Below are 23,241 nucleotides of genomic sequence, written 5' to 3'. Positions count from 1 at the left end.
ACAAATAATACAGTTATATTACAATATAATGAATATTGGTTGCTGCATTTATTTGTTCAAAAATAAATTATTGTAATAATAAACATTTTAAACTTAATATATTAATAATGTGGAAAAAAACAATAATGGTAAAGGGAATAAAACAATATTAATATTCATTTAAAGTTATGAATATACATTTTTTTTTTTTTTTTTTTTTTTTTTTTTTATCTATTCGGACATACAAAAAAAGATGATAATAAAGATTGTGCACAATAATGAATAATTTGATTTTGAAGAGTTTTGTCAGTCATTCTGTTTTTTAATTCCTTTGTTTAACTGGAGGCCTATTGTCATTTAATGTGCTTCAGCTGTTTAATACTACATGCAGATTTTGAAGTTTCAGTTATAAGTTAAAAGTAATTTATTGCTACTTATCCAATTTATTTTGAAAGGAATAATGACCTCTAACGACCTCATTTCTAATCTGATTTACATGAAACTCCATACATAGGAATTAAATAGGATCAGAAACTCTTTAAACGAGTTAAACGTTTTGCCTTTTTGCATCAAAGGTCAAGGTCACTTAATAAAAATAGAAATTATGACAACACTGCTTTAACGAATTCATTTCTCATCTGATTTATATGAAACTTCACATATATGAATAGGATAAGGATATCTTGATTGAGTTCACGTTTGTCTTATTTGCATCAAAGGTCAAGGTCACTGTTACTAAGAATAGAAATTACAATGTCACTGCTTTAACAATTTCATTTCTCATCTGATTTTCATGAAACTTGACATAAAGGAATAGGATCATACAGTCACAGGGGGATTTGCAGCATATTTGATGCCTTGTTAAATTTTTGTATTTTTACATGTAACAAAATCTGCATATTATCGTGTGGATAAAGTATTGTGATCATTAGTCATTCTGCCAATACTTTGTTGTTTAGAATTTTTATATTTTTTGTTTTCAGTTACCACTATGAAGAACTGTACAGACAAAGTATCATGGTGTCAAGATAATTTAAACCTTTGTAATGACTATCCTGTACGTAAAAGAATGTGGAAAGTCTGTAAGAAAAGCTGCCATGTGTGTGAAGATGGTATGAAACTTGCATTCCTTTTAAGTTTTATGTATACTTGAGGGATAGAACCCTTTGTGTTTTTTCTGCTGTACAAAATGGACTTGTATTAATATCGGATATAATGAATATCAGGCTTTCTGCCAGAAAATAATTGGAGGGTACGAAATAAAAACAAAATGGATTAAGTGGTTTTGAGTTTGAAATGTTTTTAAATTGAATGATGCATTTCAAGCTTGATAACGGTCTGTTACTATCATCTATCTAAAAATAATAAAAAGATATCCATTATTTTCAAGATTTTAGGGTAGGGTAGTGACCCCAGTATTCGACCAGTGTATTTAATTAATTACCATACTCGCTTAAACTGAATAGTATATAGATTTCCCCAAAGTATTTTGAACATATGCGACAGGGTGAACATTCTTTCTTCCGGAAATGCAATAGCAGACGATAACCATGTGAATGAACGTAAGTATATATCCATCAGCTACAGTGATAATATGAACGTCGGCTATTTTTATTGCATGCTATTACACCATCCAAAATTCCGTGAACATTTGCAATACTTTTAATCCATTTGAAATCTTTAAAAATGTTTTTAATATTTTTATTTATGATCAAGCAAGAGGTGGCAATGCAATGTGACCTTAGTCATTATAATTTCGATCACGTGTCCACGTGATCAAATCATGACATATAATAGAGACGGTTGCCCTAGTATTTGACCAATAAAAAAGCTTGAAGATACATTTCCAAAATAAACTCCCAAGAACCACAAATGTACTACTTTTATGTCTTTTGGTGCTGTTTACCAGGACTTACACAATTATATTTTCTTTTATTTTCAGTCTTAATATCATTATCTGTAAATTGAGATAGGACCAAAGAGACTTTATCACAACGTATGTGTGCGTGTGTGAATGTGTATACAAGTATGTGCGTGCGTGCGTAAATGCATGAATATGTTTTACAGTTGTTAAAATCAATAGTTTTTGGATTTATTTGTTTGATATATATATATATATATATATATATATATTTGCATTTATTATAAAATAAACTTCAAAGTTTAGTTTTATTAGTTAACTTACATAGAAAGTGGTTGAATACTGGGTCATCTGGTCGAATACTGCATACTGTTTATTGTGGCACTCAAATCTACTGTAGTCGGCGTATCCTGCATGAACAAAACTTGGGTCTATTTCATGAATAGCATTGCCAGTATGTATATACGAAGAAAAACAAATATTAGCAAATACCAATAAAACAAACATGTTCCTTTCTTTTTTAAGTGGTCGAATACTGGGGCTGTTGCCCTATGTCATTTTACTCACTGTACCCTCTGGCAGAAACCAGAATGTAGTAACAGGTTTGAACTAGCCAACTGAAAGGAGAGACTGATAATTCGTGTATGTGGCTGTGTGATTGAAATCAAATGTTACAGTCCTCTCTGCCTTTAGGATCTGTAGTAGATCTTACTGAAGCTAGTATGAACAGGTCAATCAGAAGGTGATAAACTGATGACATTTATTCCACAGGGCTGCACAGATTACACGGAAGGAAGTTGTGTTCATGTGTGGATCACACCAAATTTGTACAGTGCTAAATAATATTTTGCTTGTCATAGTAATTAAGAAGCATAGAGAAAAACAAATAATCATATGAAATTTTACATTAATTATGTAGTGTTTTATGCTATTTACAGGGATGTGAGAGCTACGCGGAAACACGTAATGCACTTGCGTCTAAAAACATGAAAACATGATGTTCAATATCGTTGACCACACAAGGTTCATTTGCATGTTTTCACAGTTTCAAGTTTATGATGTGTGCCTTATATTAAAAGTTATAACCAGTTTAGATTTGTTGCCATTGAATGCATTTTTTGACAGTTCCAGGAGTTGCAACAACAATTTTCTGGCCGCAGTAAGCTTTTTTGTTCGAGCCCCTCTCACATCTCTGTATTTATAAAATTGGTTATGCAAAGAAAAATGGAAATGCAAAAATAATTTGCGTAACCCTGATTTCCAATTTGTGCAGTGCTGTTCCAGTAACATTTTGATTAGTTTAATGAACAGTTATCTGAACTTGGAATAACACTGGCTTTGATCAGACCCCACCCTTTAGGTTGCAACATCCACCATACCCAAAATTCCAGGGCCTATTTCATAAAACATCTTAAGTTTACGTCTGCAACTAGCTGTTATACCGGTCATTCATTTACATGTGTTTGACATCTATTTCATACAGAAAACTACATCATTATGGAAGGTGGAACATTTTAAGGACAAAAGTAAATGAAATATGTGTACTTCAAACTATATTTGTTATACTATAGTAGTAATAAGAATGGTGGTTGAGTCATAGGTTTACGTTTACGTGTAAAACTAAGCTTATGATGTTTTGTGAAATTGAGCCCAGGCCCCTACTTGATAAAATTCCAGATCTGACTTGGATTCAATCAGGGTTTAAGATGAACCCCAAAAGGTATTAGTCATTTGGTGAATTTGGTGTGAAACACTGTAGCCAAATAGCCTGTGTTTGTTTGACTACTTTTATCATTCTTTTAATGTGTCAAGAGTCAGGCTTTTTTTCTTTTTTTCTTTTAGGGATCAATGTAAGGCGCAAGTGGTCATTTGTCATGTGTATGTTACTTTTGTCTTTACACTGACATCTCGAAGAGCCATTAAATATTCTAATATAATGTAAGCGTAATGCAGATAGTCACCAGTCTTTTAAGGTTGTAGGTTACAGTTGAAGAGCTCTTTTTCAAAATGCCCTGAATCCGTTAATTTTTTATTTTTTTTTACTTCTTATCACATTCCCAACATTCACTATCATGTCCTGTGTGATATATTCTAATGTTGCAGTATGCACTGTGTCCGCTTATAGTGGCTAAACAAAATCTGGTTGTTTTTCAATCCTTAGTCCTGCTTTATTGCTACACATGTGCAAACAGATACTGTACAGGGCAACAAAGTACCCGGGGTAGAACAAGGAAACGAAACAGAGAGAACTGGGCAAAGACAAGACAAAAAAAGCAGGGCCTGAACTTAATGGCGGCACCAACGGCAATTGCTGTTGTTAAAATATAAATAGCATTAGGTCAGGAAAATCACTGGTAAAGCTTCTCAATGATGGCAAAATGTTTACATCTGATGTACATTATGTACCAGTATATACCATTAGTACTTTTAAAATATGTCTACATACAGCAAAATAACCTTTCAGTTATGTTTATTTGCTGCAAAAATAATTTAATTTTTTTTTCCATGAGCAGGCTTTAAATTGCCATTGGTGAGCCATTTCATCCACTGCAATTTTTTAAAATGATGTGGGAGACAAATTCTTACGTTTTAGCCCTGAAAAGTAAATGTTATAAAATTGACGGCAAAATACCATGAATCCGCAGTACACACAACAAAACATGGTGGTGTGTGAAGGCGACGTAAACTGTTAGTTTACATTTTGCCATTTTTAAATGCTGACACCTCGGTTAGCATTTTTGTAGTGTTGCGTGCACTATTTAAAAAATATGATTGTTGTCCTATACACATGAAGATAATCATATTTAAAACACAGTTTTACATGGGAGGAAATTCAGCTGACTCGACCAGTTTTGACTGGTTTAGTTTGCCATGGACCGATGGATATTTACCTTTGACATACTAACACTCAGACAATAATTTAATGAAATAAAATACTAACATATATTAAATACAAACATACTAGCACTATCTTGACAGAAATATTTGCATTAGTGTAATATTTTATTTTTAAAAAAGTTACAAAAAGAAAAAACACACAAAGCCAACAATTTTAACAAACAAAACAACAACGGACATTCACAATGCTATTAAAATATAGAAATAAGTGAGCATTTATCATTGTGTTGATGATGTTGAGAAAAGTTTGTGCGATTTTCTTTTCAAAGAAGTCTCAGTCTAGGACTGAGGGCGTTTTGCACAAGTCAACATTATTAACCCCCACCCCTTTTTTTTTTTTTTTTTTTAGTCAAATATTTTACAGCTTTTGGTATATTAATTCGGTGTAGAATGGTAAACGAAAGACACTAAAGTAGTGTTGTCAAATGATATCTGGAACATGTTATACATTTATTACGATTTTCTTAAAATTAGTGAAATGTGACTGAGGGCGTTTTGGAAAAGAGCTCATCAGTCTGTTTTGTGAACCTTTTAAATGGACTGTTCTCAGTTTGTTTTGTGAACCTTTTTTATAGACTGTTCTCAGTTTGTTTTGTGAACCTTTTAAATGGACTGTTCTCAGTTTGTTTTGTGAACCTTTTAAATGGACTGTTCTCAATTTGTTTTGTGAACCTTTTAAATGGACTGTTCTCAATTTGTTTTGTGAACCTTTTAAATAGACTGTTCTCAGTTTGCTGCCATATTAACATGTTTATGACTAACAGATCCGTTTTGATAACTAACATTACTTATTAAAGACATTTTCATATGTATGATTTTTGTTTTGTTTTTAAAAACAACAACATACAGTGTTTCTGCCAGAAAGAAATATTTGGGTATGACATTATGGAATTGAATGTAACCACAGTCAACAGGGGTTATGGGGGGCCTCCCCCAGAAAGAAAATGGGTTAAGTTTAGGGTTAGGGTTAAAAAAATCATTCAGTAATGATAAGAGTAATTCATTTTGTCAAAAGGTTAACTTAAAAAAAATAATATGCAAAATATTTTGGGTATGGCGCTATATCCATTTTACCCTCTTGGAGAAACCCTGACAATGATTGGTATGAACATTAGCATACATACTGAATATATAAACACTGGTTTATTGTAACCAAGAAAATGTATTTAATATATAATTTAGTCACCAAAAAGGCTCACTTAGTTGGAAACATCTTGCAATGGCTGCAAACTCAACTTAATGTGTAAATGTTAAATATACAAGTTATGTACGTGTATGTGGTATCTAAACATCTTGCAATGGCTGCAAACTCAACTTAAATGTGTAAATGTTAAATATACAAGTCATGTACGTGTATGTGGTATCTAAACATCTTGCAATGGCTGCAAACTCAACTTAATGTGTAAATGTTAAATATACAAGTCATGTACGTGTATGTGGTATCTAAACATCTTGCAATGGCTGCAAACTCAACTTAATGTGTAAATGTTAAATATACAAGTCATGTACGTGTATGTGGTATCTAAACATCTTGCAATGGCTGCAAACTCAACTTAAATGTGTAAATGTTAAATATACAAGTCATGTACGTGTATGTGGTATCTAAACATCTTTCTTTTTTTAACAAATCTCATAATATGGCTCGTACTGTTTTAATTGTATGATTGTTAAACTTGACAGATGGATGTTCTAAGTTATTCTTGAAAAGTAAATAGCAGCACTTAATCTTTATGACTGTCATGGGTCGGTATCCCAAAAGAAACAAGACGACAATACAGGAATCATTCATACACATTTATTTACATAACACTTCCCTCCCAACCAATACATATTGCACTTCCACGCATGTAACACATATCACATGTAAATTAAACTATGAATCAATATTAAATAGAGTAAAAATCTTTTAACCACAAAATAATACTAAAATGTCTGTCTTCCACTACTCATCACATTTCACAATTCATCATCATAAGTCACCCTCATCATCACCCTTGTCATGATCATTCACTGATCATCTTCACCGTTCCACATTATCATTATTATCATTCACTAGAAGTATGTGGTATTTGTTTTAGTTAGGATTTGTATTTAATGTTTTATTTGCAGATATTGCCTGCTATCAGCTTTTGTAATTAATGTATGTTTTTATTTACAGATTGCCTGCTGTCAGCTTATTGTGTAACTAATGTTTTATTTATCCTTAGCCAGATTATGTCAAACAATAGGCTGGTAACTTGTAATTGTAGTAATCGTTCTTTCAGCTTACACTGTACTAACGCACGTTACTTGCCTTGCATGTTAACTATTGTTCTCAAACTCCTCTCCCAAGCCCATCAGGGAATAAAACAACTTGTCTCTAGTGTTCAGTTTATTTCTCCTGCTAAGATTATACATGTATTGTCAGGCCAGATTTCATTTTTAAAGGTGGAACTGCAAGTATTATTTGAAAGTGGATATTATCTGAAAGATTGTCCTGTTCTCTTTCTGTGTGCTGGAGAATCCAGTTTATCTTACACCCAGGTGTCATCTACCTGGGTGTTTTTCCTGGTCTTCATTTTGTGTGACATCGAATAAATTGTCTGGACCCACCCGTAGCTGTTTTCCTTTCTGTGTTTGAGAAATGTGAAAAATCTGATACTGCTACATTTGGAGCCGACGTAGGGACTGACTGACAGACAAAATAAAGGATGGACACACGACAAATGGATGGCAGACGGTGCATGTATCGACGACAGTGTTAATAACTCCACTTATGGACTTCCTCTCTAGTATATGACGTCATCAGATGTTTCGTGAGCTTCTCTGATTTTATTTGTGTGTGTGTGGTTTTGTTTTTGTATTTTTTTCAATTCCACGTGGACATTTTAACTCATAACCAAAATAATGTGATGAGAAATGGTCATATTATGTATAATGTCATGACATTGAGTTAAAAAAACAAAACAACCCCACACATTTATTCCTCAGAAAACAAATAACAAACAGATTTATTTATTTTATTATTTTTATTTTTATTCTGTGGACATTTTTCTTCAAGTTGTTTCCTTTGTGATCCGGATTACAGAAAATGTGATGTAAAGATACAAATTGTGAATTGAGTACCTTCAACTGTGTGAATCTATTTAATTATTTAATTTAATTTACTTATTTCAACTGTTTTCACTTACCTGTGATAGAAAGAACCAATACCTGAAGTTGAATACCTTGTATTTGTTTTTGAAGATTTTTTTTTATTATCATGTGTTGGCTATTGTCAATAATGTGACTTGAACTTTGATGTGATCTTAGATATTTGTCAGGTTGTACCTATATTATTATGTCATAGTTCCATCATTTTGGAAACAAAAATTATATGTTATGGTTTAACTAGTGAATACAAATAGCCATGCATTGTTTTTTTTTGTTTTTTTTTAGTATTTCCCTACTCAGATCTAAATCCTACTTTTACTTAGTTTTGACTTACCTGCACATGTTTCTTTATACAAAACTAACATATTGCACACATGTAGTTACAAATTATTAGTAACTTAAATGCTTTCCTTTCCAGGATTTATGACTTATTTCTGCAATATTCCTGAACATCAATAAAATACACAAGATATTCATTCAAATTATTTTTCAGGTTTGTAACATTGTGAATTTATTGATTTTTTAAATATTTATTGTTTCAATTTTAAAGATGTTCCTGTATTAGCTAAATTGTCTTGTTGGTAGTTCAAGGGAAACATTTAGTATTTTGAGCTTGCTTTTGTGTGTAGTTGTTATATTCTTACCTTAATATCTTCTGTGACTTATAAAGATAGTATTACAGTATATACTTACCTTCAACCATGTCTGATCCTGAAATACCAGAATTAAGTGCAGAAGAGTTGCAGTTAATTTCTTCATTTAGACAGTTACATGTCCAGCCTAAGGCTGATACTCCTGAAGATTTGGTTAGCTGGATGACTCAGTTTACTAAAGGAGCTGTCAAAAAGGAAGATGAAGGAACTACCAAATATTCGCCTTTACAGTCTACTCTGCCTTCGTCACTGACTATAACACAGCCACCTCGGCTTCCTTTCTTCTCAGGTGACGGGAAAGTTGATGTTGATTTTGATCAGTGGAAACATGAATTGGAATGTTTGACTAACATTCATGGTACATCTGTCCTATCTGAAGCTATTAGGCGTTCGCTTCGCGGTAAAGCTGCTCGCGTTGAAATGCATATAGATAAAAATGCGCCTATTGAAAGACTAATAGAGAAACTTGATAGTGTTTTTGGAGAAGTAAAAGTGGGACGATGAAAGTGTAGCTGATTGGGCATACCGGCTTGAAGATATTTTGTGCAAGGCTGTTGCTGCAGGGAAAGTGAACCAATATGAAACTGAAGCAATGTTACGTAATATGTTTTGGACAGGGCTTCGACCTGAACTAAAAGATTTATCAGGACACAAGTTTGAAAAGGATGACACTTTTGAAGATTTTATTAAAGTTATAAGACAAGTAGAAGAAGAATTAAAACAGAGAAAGAAAAGAAGTGAATCAAAGGGAAAGTCGACTATTCCTGGAAAGGCTGCGGTCTCTCAAGAGAATTCCGATATTCAGGAAATTAGAGGTATACTCAAGCAGATGTCAGCAGAGTTGAGTTCTCTGAAGCAGCGTCAGACAACCAATGAGTCCAAAACAAGGCATCAGGCGGATATCAAATCTGTTCCAAAGTGGAATTCTGCATCATTTTCTTTTCAGAGTAATGAACTGGTCTGTTTTAGTTGTGGTCATGCAGCCAGGGCACATAAAGAAGGGATGTAGGGTTAAAGTACCCCACCAGACGGGTAAACCTTTAAACTGGAGACCGCCTATGGCGAGGGTCAAATCATAGGTACTGTGACGGTACATGCTCTTAATTATCTTTTCGCCTGTGGCGATGTTAATTGTTTTAGAGGGCCGTGTGCAGTTCATTGCACTTAGCCAGGTGGGCAACTTGTTATGTAATACCTCCGCGCGACCGTGGAATCTCTAGCAAACTGGCGACATTAAGTCTGACGATCTGAGGAAAAAAATACCGCTTGGTCGCGGTGGAAATATCAGATGATAAGATTCGGTGCTGCGATGTACCCCTAGGCGATATTTCGATTTATAATAAATAGCTAGTGTTTTAGAGTTATGGCAGAACCAAAAAGGAAAGCTTCCAGAGGGGAACGGTCGTTGTCCAACTGAACGATCTATATTAGTTCAGATGGGACTTTGGTAATTATATTATTTCTGCTCTGTTGTATAACCTTGATGTGATTGATGTGACTTTTAATATTTTAATACTGTATTATACCAATATTCTTTAGACAGGGTCTTCGGTCATCTGACGAAGTAAATCGTAGACTTACTGTTCTATATTTATACAAGTATTTGGTAATATAAAGCTTAGCCAGTCATCCTAGAAGACCTAGGTAAACTGTAGGTTATTGTCTTTATTGTGATAGGTACCAGTATTAATTCTGTGTTACAAGGTTATTGAACGAGTAGTTAAGGGTTAATTAAAAATTAACCAGTTAGGAATAGTGTGGTAATTCCTTTATTAATTAAGTTCTCCTAGAAGCATTTCTCAATTATCACACGTTACTGAACGAGTAGTAAGGGTTAATTAAAAATTAACCAGTTACGAATGGTGTTGTAATTCCTTTATTAATTAACTTCTCCTGGAAGCGTTTCTCAATTATCACACGTGTGGGTGTTGTGTCACGGTGAAGTGATTCACATATTGTGTAACTAGACACCTAGAGATTAACTAATTAAGTGATCAGTTCTGGGTTGTTATTATTGTTGTTATTAATTAACTACTATGGCTGTACATTTGTCAGCGTAGATTAATACAGATTCCAAAGTGTATTGCGTTTTTGTTGTGTTTTCTAGTGAACTAAACGTGCTATAATAATATATACTTTATAAGATCGTATCTCTGATCATACCTAGAGACGAGCCACAGCGGGTATATACCGCCTGTTACAGAGAGATCTAATAGATATACAGTTAGGAAAGATATTTGGACAATCGTGTTTTATTCAGTTACGGGCATTATAGAATCCCCGTGACAGGAGTAGAAAATTGGGGCGCTCGTCCCGGTTCTGAAATGGGACATGCATATTTTAAAAAAGTATTGTTTGTAAATGGGGGCTTTATAAATTATTTTTACAAATAACCAGAAGTAGCACGTTGTTCACTAGAAAATTAATTATTTTTTAAGTATGTCATATCTAAACATGGATAAGAATTTGCTGGATAGGCCTACGCTCAGTGTAGTGGAGATTAAGCGAGCACGTAAGGCCGAGTTAGTTGAAATCGCGGGTGAGCGAGAAATTGATTTAACATCAGCTAAAACCTTAGGAGATATAAGGACAATTATTATCCAGGAAGTTTTTGGTGATAGTCCTGTTATGGAAGACAGTGAGATTGTTCCAGAGATAGAGATAAATGAGTTAAGTGTGGAACAACAATTAGCTTTTAAAAAACTTGAGTACGAAAGACAAGAACGTGCATTAGATAGAGAGAGAGATAGAGAACATAGAGAGAGAGATAGGGAAGATAGAGAGGATAGAGAAGATAGGGAGAGAGATAGAGAGATAGAGAGATAGAGAGAGAGATAGAGAGAGAGAGAGAGAGAGAGAGAGAGAGAGAGAGAGAGAGGAGGGATGGAGAGAAAGAAGATAGAGAAAGAGAAGAGGGATGGAGAGAAAGAAGATAGAGAAAGAGAAAGGGAAGATAGGGATAGAGAGAGAGAGAGAGAGAGAGAGAAGGAGAAGAGAGGGGTAGAGAAGAGAGAGATAGGGATAGAGAATTCCAGTTAGAAAAATTAAAAGTGGAATATGAGTTAAAGTTGAATACTGAACAAGTTAGACGTGAGGCAGGAAATGGTTTTAACATGTCGGAGGCTTATAGATCAGTGCCTGTATTTGATGACCAGGAGGTAGATATGTTCTTCCAACTTTTTGAACGGGCCGCTAAGCAGCTAAATTGGCCGCAGTCTAAGTGGACATTGTTAGCCGTGTCTAAGTTTAAGGGGAAGGCTAGTGTAGCTTATAATTCAATGAGTGATGAGCGAGCAAGTCGGTACGACCTAGTTAAGGCTGCGGTGTTGAGGGCGTATGAATTACGACCTGAGGATTATCGTTTACGGTATAGCGAGTTGAGAAAAACGCAGGGTCAGTCTTATAGTGAGTTTGTGGCTAAGAAGGCAGGGATGTTTGATAAATGGGTGATTTCTCATCAGGTAGAGTCATATATCGAGTTACGGGAGTTGTTGATCTTACAGGACATTAAAAATGGATTACCAGTTAGCTTACGTATTCATTTAGAGGATCGTGATGTCAAAAGGATAGAGGAAGCAGGCATAATGGCAGATGATTACGTGTTAATACACAAAGCTCAGGCAGTACAGGGTAGCTCTTTACAACAGGGTGATAAGAAGAAATTTCAGCCATCGGGGAGAGTCATCGAGATGGTCAGCTAGTCAGGCAAGGAATGTACCTGGTGGGCAAAGTAAGGATAGGCCTGCATTATCAGCCAATGCACGAACTTTTCGTTCACATTGCAGTTACTGTAAAAAGGATAACCATCTTGTCGGGGACTGTTTTAAAAGGAAACGCGATAATGCGCATGTGGTCGGTTTAGTGAGGTCAGCTCCGTTAGCGAGAGAGTTAATGGTTAGTCCCATGGCAGAGAAAGTAAACCCGTATGTGTCCACTGGTATGGTTTGTGATGTGAAACAAGAATTGAGTCCTAAGGCTATATCAATCTATAGAGATACCGGGTGTAGTCAGAGTTTGATCACGCAAGAGTGTTTAGCTGGTATTAAGAATTCAGATACAGAACGTAGTTTGGCCGTAACCTCGGTTACTGGAGAAAAAATGGTTGTCCGGTTACATAAGGTTTTCTTGTGTTCGAAGTTTGTGACGGGACCAGTCATTATGGGTGTTGTGAAGGACTTGCCTGTTGAAAACATAGGAGTTTTGTTGGGTAATGATTTGACTAGTCAGTGTTGTCAGCCGAAATGTGACCAACTGTTAATTAAAGACAGCACCTTACCAATAGAAGAGTGTGAGGTTGATGAGATTAGTTATCCTGCGTGTGTAAAGACTAGGGCTATGGCCAGTAGGGTAACACGATACCCAGAGGATATTTGTGATTTGTCTGATACGTGTGTGAGCCATGAAATTGGAGTGGATGAGGTTATCAGTAAAATGGTAGATAAGTCAACTGAGGAATTAAATGTGGTGGAACCGGTTGATCTCCCGCAGAGGGGAAATGAACCAGTTGTATTCGATAGAGGGGATTTACCTTGTAATAGACAAGAGTTAGTACTAGAGCAGGGGGCTGATCAAAATTTGTTGGCAGCTCGCACTACCTTGTTAACTGTGGACAAGGGAGTATTAATGAATAAGAGAGTTAGAGATAGAAAGGCTAGGAAGCAACTGAGCCATGCTCAGAGAAAAATAAAATCAGTGTGTGATAGGAAGTCTAGGAGTCGGAATTTTAAACCAGGGGATAAAGTGCTGCTGTACCTTCCCATTAAACGGGGTTCTGTGCAGAACAGGTATTTCGGGCCCTATGTTGTGCTCAAACGGGTTAATGAGACAGGGTATTTGATAAACACTTCTGATAGGGTTAGGAAAAGTAGGTATTGTCACATCAATTTGCTAAAAGGTTATTTTGACAGACTGCCGATAGTTCCAGAGTTACCGATCCAAATTGAGAGTCACTCAATTTCCTGTGGTGACGTCAAGACTGCAGAGGTCAAGTTGGCCAACAGCCAGATTCTAGCAGACTTGAGCCCCCAGCGAGCAAAGTTGACTACGTCGAAACAAGACAATGTTTCCATTTGTCAGAACCTTCCAACGATTACCAACACCTTAAGCCAGGATGTGCGCTTGGAACCTAACGCTACACCGATTCAACAGCATGCCTATCGGAGAAAACCTGGAAAACGTGCGACGCCGAAAAAGAAGGAAACGAAGTTCCATTGGCCAGATGAATGCGAGAAGTCATTCAACCGTCTCAAGCAGATGCTCTCCTCGCCTCCCGTGATGGCAGCACGAGAGTACCGAAGGCTTTCCAGGCTAGCTGTGGGTGCCAGTGACGTGGGTGCTGGAGCTGTGCTGTTCCAAGAAGACGAAGACGGACTGGACCATCCTAATGAAAGCCTCCAACCAGAGAGTTTTGAGGTGGAGTCTTCTTCTGCAAGAATACCCAATTACCATTGAACATATCAAGGGCACATCCAATGTAATCGCTGATGCCCTGTCCCGAAGTTGAACGTTATGATAATGTGTTGACATTCTTGATTTCTGTTTTGTTTATATATATTTTATTTGTATACCAGGGACTCGGAGACTCAGTGTGATTACTGGTAGTCACCTTATTATTACATGTGTTATAAATGTCCGTATGCGTCGGTTAACGCACCTTTTTGTTTTAATGTAGTATATTTCCCTATTCCTGGAGTAGAGGAAATATCCTTTTTGAGGTGGGGGTGTGTGACGGTACATGCTCTTAATCTCTTTTCGCCTGTGGCGATATTAATTGTTTTAGAAGGCCGTGTGCAGTTCCAAAATGCACTTAGCCCAGATGGGCGATTGTTACGTAATACCTCCGCGCGACCGTACACTCTTACAACCGTGATTTGGCGACGATGGCGTCAGTAAGTCTGGCGATCAAAGAGAAAAATGCATCTCTGGGAGAGGTGGAATATCAGATGATAGGGGGAGGTACCGCCTTGTACCCCCAGGCGATTTCTGATTTTATAATAAATAGCTAGTTTTTAGAGATATCGAGGAGAACGAAAAAGGACGGCTCCCAGGGAACGTAGTCCGTTGGACTTTGGTAAATATTTTTATTTCTGCTCTGTTGTATAACCTTGATGTGATTGATGTGACTTTAAATATTTTAATACTGTATTATACCAATATTCTTTATAGACAGTGTCTTCGGTCATCTGACGAAGTAAATCGTAGACTTTTTGTTCTAACATTATACGAGTATTTGGTAATATAAAGCTTAGCCAGTCATCCTAGAAGACCTAGGTAAACTGTAGGTTATAATCTTTATTGTGATAGGTACCAGTATTAATTCTGTGTTACAAGCAGGTTACTGAATGAGTAGTTAGGGTTAATTAAAAATTAACCCGTTAGGAATAGAGCTGTAATTCCTTTATTAATTAACTTCTCCTGGAAGCGTTTCTCAATTATCACACGTGTGGGTGTTGTGTCACGGTGAAGTGATTCGCATATTGTGTAACTAGACACCTAGAGATTAACTAATTAAGTGATCAGTTCTGGGTTGTTATTATTGTTGTTATTAATTAACTACTATGGCTGTACATTTGTCAGCGTAGATTAATACAGATTCCAAAGTGTATTGTGTTTTTGTTGTGTTTTCTAGTGAACTAAACGTGCTATAATAATATATACTTGTATAAGATTGTATCTCTGATCATACCTAGACGAGCCAAAGCGGTTTTGAACTGCCTGTTACAGAGAGATCTAATAGATATACAGTTAGGAGAGATATTTGATAATCGTGTTTTATTCAGTTACGGGTATTATAGAATCCCTGTGACAGGTACACATGGAGACAAGCCCATTTTTCAAAACCAGCAAATAACAGAGATGGTTGGTGATCCAAATGAAAGTTCTATACTTGTCAATGGTATTTCTACTAAAGCTCTGTTAGATACTGGTTCTACAGTTTCAACAATTTCTGAAGGTTTTTATAACAGGCATTTTTCTGATACACCTCTCAAATCTCTTGATACTATTTTAAACGTTGAATGTGCCGATGGTAAGCTTTTACCTTACCATGGGTATATTGAAGTTGAACTGCAAGGGACAGGGAGTATTTCCTCTCCTTTGCTTGGTATTTTGTTAGTTGTACCAAATAGTCAGTACAATTCTTCTGTCCCAGTACTTCTTGGTACTAACATTCTCTCTCATTTTATGAACCAGTGCAAGAAAACATATGGTAACAGATTTCTACAAAAAGCTAATCTCCATACCCCTTGGTATCTGTCTTTTAGATGTTTAACATTACAGCAAAAGGAATTGGAGAGAAACCATTTTATTCTTGGTAAGGTGAAGAGTGCAGAATGTAACAGAGTGGTGATTCCTGCCAACTGAAATCACGCTACGTGGTGTTGATAAACCTCTTCCTTATAGATGTACTTGGGCTATGACTGCACCAACCAAGGGTTCTGTTATTCCTGATGACTTAGACATCGCTCCAAGTTTATTTAGCTACCAGTATGACAATAAAAAGAAATTGTTTGAGTAGACATTCACATTTCTAATGTGACAACTCGTGCAATATCAGTTCCCTCACGTGCCATTCTTTGTGAAATACAAGCTGTTGAAATTGAAGATATTCCTGAGATGAAAGAGACAACAACTTCAAAGGAGGTTTCTGTTTTAGATATGTTGAATTTTGGACATTGTTGTTTATTACCAGAAGAATTAGAACAAGGAAAACAGGTCATTTCATCTTTTTCAGATATTTTCTCAACAGGTGATCTAGATGTAGGTCATACCAAAGCGATACACCATCGAATTTAGTTAGAAGATGAAACACCTTTTAAGCAGCGACATAGACGTATACCACCCACAATGTACCAGGAGGTCAAGGATCATTTACAACAATTGTTGGCCGGTGGTATCATTAGACATTCTCATTCTCCTTGGTCTTCAAACGTGGTATTAGCTCACAAGAAAAATGGTAAACTCAGGATGTGTGTAGATTACAGACAGCTGAATTCGAAAACCATTAAAGATTCTTCCTCTCTACCCAGAATTGAGGAGATGTTTGATGCTTTGTCGGGTGCAAAATATTTTTCAACTTTAGACATGAAGAGTGGATACCACCAGGTTGAAATTGAAGAAACCCATAAGGAAAGAACTGCATTTACTGTTGGACCTTTAGGATTTTACGAATACAATCGTATGCCCTTTGGGTTATGCAACAGTCCGGCAACATATCAACGGTTGATGAATGATACCTTTGAGGGACTTATCTCAAGTCATGTTTGATTTATTTAGATGATATTTTAATATTTTCCAAAACTTATGATGAACATCTTGATCGTTTGTCACAAGTATTTCAGCAAGTTCGAGAATCAGGTTTGAAGTTGACAGCAGAGAAGTGTTCCTTTTTCAAGAACAAGATAAATTTTCTTGGACATGTAATTTCTGAGGCTGGGATAGAAGCAGATCCTGACAAAGTTGAGAAGATTATCAGTTGGCCAAAACCCACTAACCCTAATGAGGTTAGGCAATTTTTGGGTTTCGCTGGATATTATAGAAAATTTGTTAAGGATTTTGCAAAGGTAGCTAGACCTTTGACATCCTTAATGCCTCACACCAAGCCACAATCCAAGAAGAACGAACTCAGCAAACCTTGGACATGGGGACCCAGTCAAGAGGTAGCTTTTCAGCGACTCAAAGAAAGCTTATCTTCGCCTCCCATTCTCGGGTATCCTGATTACAGTAAACCGTTTGAATTGCACATTGATGCAAGCTCACACGGTCTTGGTGCTGTGCTTTATCAAGAAAATGACGGGATGAAGCGTGTCATTAGCTATGCCAGTAGAAGTCTCAGCAAGTCTGAAGCCAATTATTCTGCTCATCGGTTGGAATTTCTTGCTCTAAAATGGGCTATAAGTGAGAAATATCATGAATACCTGTATGGAAACAAGTTTACTGTACTGACAGATAACAACCCACTGACATATGTACTCACATTGGCAAAGTTGGATGCCACGGGTCACCGATGGCTAGCAGCACTTGCAGCATACGATTTCAACATCTTTTACCGACCTGGCTTAAATAACGCTGATGCTGATTCTTTATCCAGATTACCTGGTTTATTAGAACATACAGAAATATCAGCAGATACAGTTAGAGCTGTATGTGGTGTTTTGAATGCTCAGCCTTTTGTAGAAGCTTTGTGCACTTCTGCAGAAGTGGTCAATTCTGTTCTGGATGATGGCCAGAACATCAGTGGAATGTCTGACAGGGACTGGAGGAAAGCCCAAGCTGCTGATACAATCTTGCATCCATGGATGGAGCTTGTACGAAGGAAGAAGAAACCTTGTCGACAAGATTTTCCTTCTAGCCCAGTGAATAATTCCTTTTTCAGAGCTTTTGATAGTTTTGTTTTTGTAAGAGGTATTTTGCATTGTCAGGTGAAGATCGATGGTCAGGTTCGACATCAACTTGTTTTGCCATCTAAATATGTACACGATGTTCTTCATGGTTTACACAACGATGTTGGGCATCCTGGTCGTGACAGGACTTTGTCACTTCTTCGTGATAGATTCTATTGGCCAGGCATGTCAGCTGATGTTGAGAAATGGATTAAAAACTGTAACCGGTGTGTAAGGCGGAAACCATTAGCTAATGCTCGTGCTCCGCTTATTAATATCACCACCACTCAACCCCTGGAGTTAATTTGTATGGACTTCCTTACTTTGGAAACCTCTAAGGGAGGTTATCAACATATTTTAATAATCACTGATCATTTCACCAGGTACGCGCAAGCTATACCTACTAGAAATATGACAGCAAAGACTACAGCAGAGGCCTTCTACAACAACTTTGTGATACACTATGGTATTCCCCTACGAATACATAGTGATCAGGGGGCAAACTTTGAAAGTCGTTTGTTGAAAGAACTTTGCATAATTTTGGGAATGGACAAATCAAGAACTACCCCGTACCATCCAATGGGTAATGGCATGTGCGAGAGATTTAATCGTACATTGCTTGATATGCTTGGGACTCTTAATCCTGATCAGAAAAAGGACTGGAAAACATATCTTGGACCTCTAGTTCATGCCTATAACTGCATCAGGCATGATTCAACTGGATATTCACCATTCTTTTTAATGTTCGGACGAGAGCCCCGATCTTGCCTTTGGAATTGAATTGAACAAGGGTAATGAATCACTGCTGACATATGTCAAATCTTTAAAGGAGAAAATTAAACATTCCTGTGAATTGGCATCAAAAGCATCGAAGTTAGCTCAACAGCGACAAAAGACTGGGTTAGGGGTGCAACCTTAGAGGAAGGTGATCGTGTCTTAGTCAAGACATTGGCTTTCGATGGTAAGCATAAACTTGCAGATCGATGGGAAGAGTTTCCATACCTCATCCTTTCACAGCCGAACAAGGATATCCCGGTGTTCGTTGTACGGAGGGAAGATGGTGAGGGAAGGAGAAGGACCTTACATCGAAATCATCTTCTTCCAATAGGATCCCTTCTTCCTGATGAGAAAGAAAAGCCTAAGCCAAAACCCAGAAGGAAACCGCTTCATTCAAATGATACACCAGAGAAACAAGATTTGGAGGAAACACAGTCTGAGATAGAGGATCTTGATATGATATTTTCCACAGCAGATGATGGTCTTATATCCATCCCTGAAGTTGCTGTTGGAGAAATTACGTCTGCCTCGCAGGTTACTGATGACGATCAGCATCTTGTTGAGACAGAGGGTGAAGGTTCTGGTGTTGACGAACACATGCTTAATGCCCCAGAGGCTGAAAGCACAGAAACTGATCCTAGTGAGAATCAAGACATGTTATCTCTGGATGAAGGAGATTTGCCTTCATCTTCTCCAGTTTCATCTTCTTCACCTCATTTACCAATAGCTCCACCTCGGCCTCGACCTTCGCCACAACCTCCGCCACAGCCTCTACCACGTTGTTCAACGAGACAGGGAAAGAAGCCACAGTGGATGGAATCCGGTAATTATATTATGTCTCAGAATATTTGTCCCACTTTGCAACGAAAATCCGATTTAATTCGGCAGTTAGCTAACAGTGGTGTATTTCATCATATCAGTGATAGTGTTGCGAGTGCGATTATTTCTATAATTCACGAAACAGCTGAATGACGAGGACGCCATTTCTTAAGAGGGGGGAAGTATGTGGAAGTATGTGGTATTTGTTTTAGTTAGTATTTGTATTTAATGTTTTATTTGCAGATATTGCCTGCTATCAGCTTTTGTAATTAATGTATGTTTTTATTTACAGTTTGCCTGCTGTCAGCTTATTGTGTAACTAATGTTTTATTTTATCCTTAGCCAGGTTATGTCAAACAATAGGCTGGTAACTTGTAATTGTAGTAATCGTTCTTTCAGCTTACACTGTACTAACACACGTTACTTGCCTTGCATGTTAACTATTGTACTCAAACTCCTCTCCCAAGCCCATCAGGGAATAAAACAACTTGTCTCTAGTGTTCAGTTTATTTCTCCTGCTAAGATTATACATGTATTGTCAGGCCAGATTTCATTTTTAAAGGTGGAACTGCAAGTATTATTTGAAAGTGGATATTATCTGAAAGATTGTCCTGTTCTCTTTCTGTGTGCTGGAGAATCCAGTTTATCTTACACCCAGGTGTCATCTACCTGGGTGTTTTTCCTTGTCTTCATTTTGTGTGACATTGAATAAATTGTCTGGACCCACCCGTAGCTGTTTTCCTATCTGTGTTTGAGAAATGTGAAAAATCTGATACTGCTACAATCATACCTCATAATGATCATTCACTGATCACCGTTGTCGTTTACCATTAATACCCCTGTCGTTCACCAGAATCACTAACCCCCTCGTCACGGTCATTCACTGATCATCTCCGCCATTCACCATTATTACCACCATCATTCACCCGAATCATCAACACTCTTTGTCAGGATCATTCACAGATCACCTTCGTCGTTCACCAAAATCATTGACACCCTCGTCACGATCATTCACTGATCATCTTCTCTGTTCACCATTATCACCACCGCCATTCACCAGACTCACTCTTCGCCAACTCCCAGAATACATCATCTACGTTCGTCATCACCAGGACCCAATACACAAATACACTGAAATACAATATACCCTAATCAAAACCATGTAATATTTATATTACCATATCAGATGTTAGACAATTTTCTCTTAATATAATGTCCGCACTTCACAAGTGTCTTAAATATTACATAAATCAGATTTACTTAAGACTTATAGTATACCACAGTTATACAACAAACAAACAAAATCTACTTACGGTTGTCATCAACCCAGAGTTATACAGAATAAAATATTTCACAATATCTAACACACAGTTTCTCTCTCAAGAACGTTATGTGACTGCCCACAACTCATTACATCTCCCAACTATATCCCCACTATGCATGCCTTCACTCACAAGCAAAAGTGTTCACCAATGTAAGCCCAAGCCCAAGTTCTTTACAAAAACCTCTACTAGTGATTACAGTATAAAAATATAGTTTGCCTTAGCAAGCTATGACACACAGTTCAACAATATATTCTCAATTACCCAAGTATTTACAATAAATGTTCTAAAATATAATATGGTTCTTATATTAGTACCCTTGACTTGTGACATTGACAAAAGTCCTCTTTGTTATACATGATTTGACAGTTTATAATTTTGACAGATTAGTACAGTGATAAACCAGTCACAACAAGAAGACGTAGTCATCCATCTCCCCCACCTCCCTGCTGATGAAACGGGAACCACTCATTTAGCTGGTAACAGAAAACATATTGAAAATGAAAGCTCCCTCATAGCAAAATGCATTATTAGACCAGTAGACAAAGCTTTGGGTAGTTATCTTGAACAGTTGTTTTTAGTTGTGTTTCAGAAACAGTGAATTTGGTCATTGAGACTATTTGTTTTCATGATAACAGAAAAAATATTGAATAGTGGAAACTTGCTCACAGCAAAAGGCACTACTAGACCAAGAGATTAATACAAAGTCTCATGGAGTTATCTTGAACAGTTTTGAAGTTGTGTTCCGGAAACATTCCCAGATGGAAGGATAGATGCACAGACTGAACACCCATACCATCTTATTTTACCGTCATTCAGACCAGTAATCAAGATACAATCAAGTGATTTGCTCATCTTATGCAGTAGGTCAAATGTTGCCATGTTTACAGAACTATGATTTAAGTTGAAATGTATAAGCTTTTCCTCGAGTCATATGGATATTTAGGTTTATTGACCCGTCTTTAATGATATCAGAATTTTTACTTAGAAGTGTAAAATAAATACAGTACTCTTAAATTTAGATTATTTTCTTTTAGGTGGGTCTTGTAGTCTTGGATACTATGGAGCAGACTGTTCCCCATGTCATGGTCGCTGTAAAGAAGGAGACTGCGATAAGGCTGAAGACACTGAATGTCCACAGGGCTGTCCTGAGAAAAAACGAGGGATACATTGTACAGAAAACTGTAGCTCAGCATGTTTGAATTCATGTGACCGTTGGAATGAAGAATGTCATGAATGTGAAAAAGGAAAATACGGACCACATTGTAACAAAATATGTGATCGTTGTGATGACCAAGGCTGTAATACTGAAGGATACTGTATTGAAGGTTGTGTACCTGGATGGTCAGGTGATATGTGTAACATTAAGGTATCGGACTGTAATAAATGTTTAAATAAGAATTGTAGCAGCTCGGGATTCTGTCTTGATGGATGCATGGATACCTTTTGGGGAAATGACTGTAATAGAGACTGTAAACCTGGTTGTAGTCAAACAATATGTGACCAAAAAACAGAATATTGTCTTTTGGGATGTGTAGATCAACATTATGGACCAGACTGTTCTCAACGTTGTAGTAAACATTGTAAACGTGACCCTAAGACAAACAGAAGAAACTGCTATCAGTCATCTGGTGACTGTTTATGGTCATGTCAAAGAGGTTGGTACCTTAAGAACTGCACGATGAAATGCAATACAAATTGTGTTAATAATGCTTGTAAATTGGAAGATGGTAAATGTAAGAAAGGCTGTAAACTGGGTTGGTTTGGTAGTCATTGTGATCGTCATTGTGGCAACTGCTCAAATGATGCATGTAATCGGGACACTGGTGCTTGTTCTAATGGATGCAAACCTGGCTATTATGGAGAGAAATGCATGAAGGAATGTTCTAATCATTGTAATGGCAGCACATGTGATCAAAGTTCAGGCACTTGTCTTAATGGATGCAAACCTGGCTATTATGGAGAGAAATGCATGGAGAAATGTTCTGATCATTGTAATGGCAGCACATGTGATCGGGACACTGGTGCTTGTCTTAATGGATGCAAACATGGCTATTACGGAGAGAAATGCATGGAGGAATGTTCTGATCATTGTAATGGCAGCACATGTGATCAAAGTTCAGGCACTTGTCTTAATGGATGCAAACCTGGCTATTACGGAGAGAAATGCATGGAGAAATGTTCTGATCATTGTAATGGCAGCACATGTGATCAAAGTTCAGGCACTTGTCTTAATGGATGCAAACCTGGCTATTATGGAGAAAATGCATGGTAAATTGTTCTGATCATTGCAATGGCAGCACATGTAATCAAGGTTCAGGGGCTTGTCCTAATGGATGCAAACCTGGCTATTATGGAGAAAAATGCACGGTAAATTGTTCTGATCATTGCAATGGCCGCACATGCAATCAAAGTTCAGG

General features: G+C 36.9%; 2 protein-coding genes across 2 annotated transcripts in view; both read left to right on the top strand.

The window, feature by feature from the left end:
• LOC121374156 (DNA excision repair protein ERCC-6-like 2) overlaps positions 1-14,685 on the top strand; it is a 49,199-nt gene extending 34,514 nt beyond the window's left edge. Inside the window, exon 29 of the mRNA XM_041501124.1 lies at positions 14,634-14,685. The gene's annotated coding sequence lies outside the window, so the exon portion shown is untranslated. The remainder of the gene's footprint in view (positions 1-14,633) is intronic.
• LOC121374158 (multiple epidermal growth factor-like domains protein 6) lies at positions 991-23,238 on the top strand. Its single transcript, XM_041501128.1, has 2 exons — positions 991-1,091; positions 21,859-23,238. Exons 1-2 carry the CDS (start codon positions 1,049-1,051, stop codon positions 23,094-23,096), a joined length of 1,281 nt encoding a protein of 426 aa, XP_041357062.1. The 5' UTR covers positions 991-1,048; the 3' UTR covers positions 23,097-23,238.
• Positions 23,239-23,241: the final 3 nt, after the last annotated feature.

The sequence above is a fragment of the Gigantopelta aegis genome, chromosome 6 (genome assembly GCF_016097555.1).
Source record: "Gigantopelta aegis isolate Gae_Host chromosome 6, Gae_host_genome, whole genome shotgun sequence".
In the NCBI taxonomy this organism is placed as follows: Eukaryota; Metazoa; Mollusca; class Gastropoda; order Neomphalida; family Peltospiridae; genus Gigantopelta; species Gigantopelta aegis.
The sequence above is the reverse complement of the archived record's forward strand: the minus strand, read 5'-3'. Positions and strand labels throughout refer to the sequence as shown.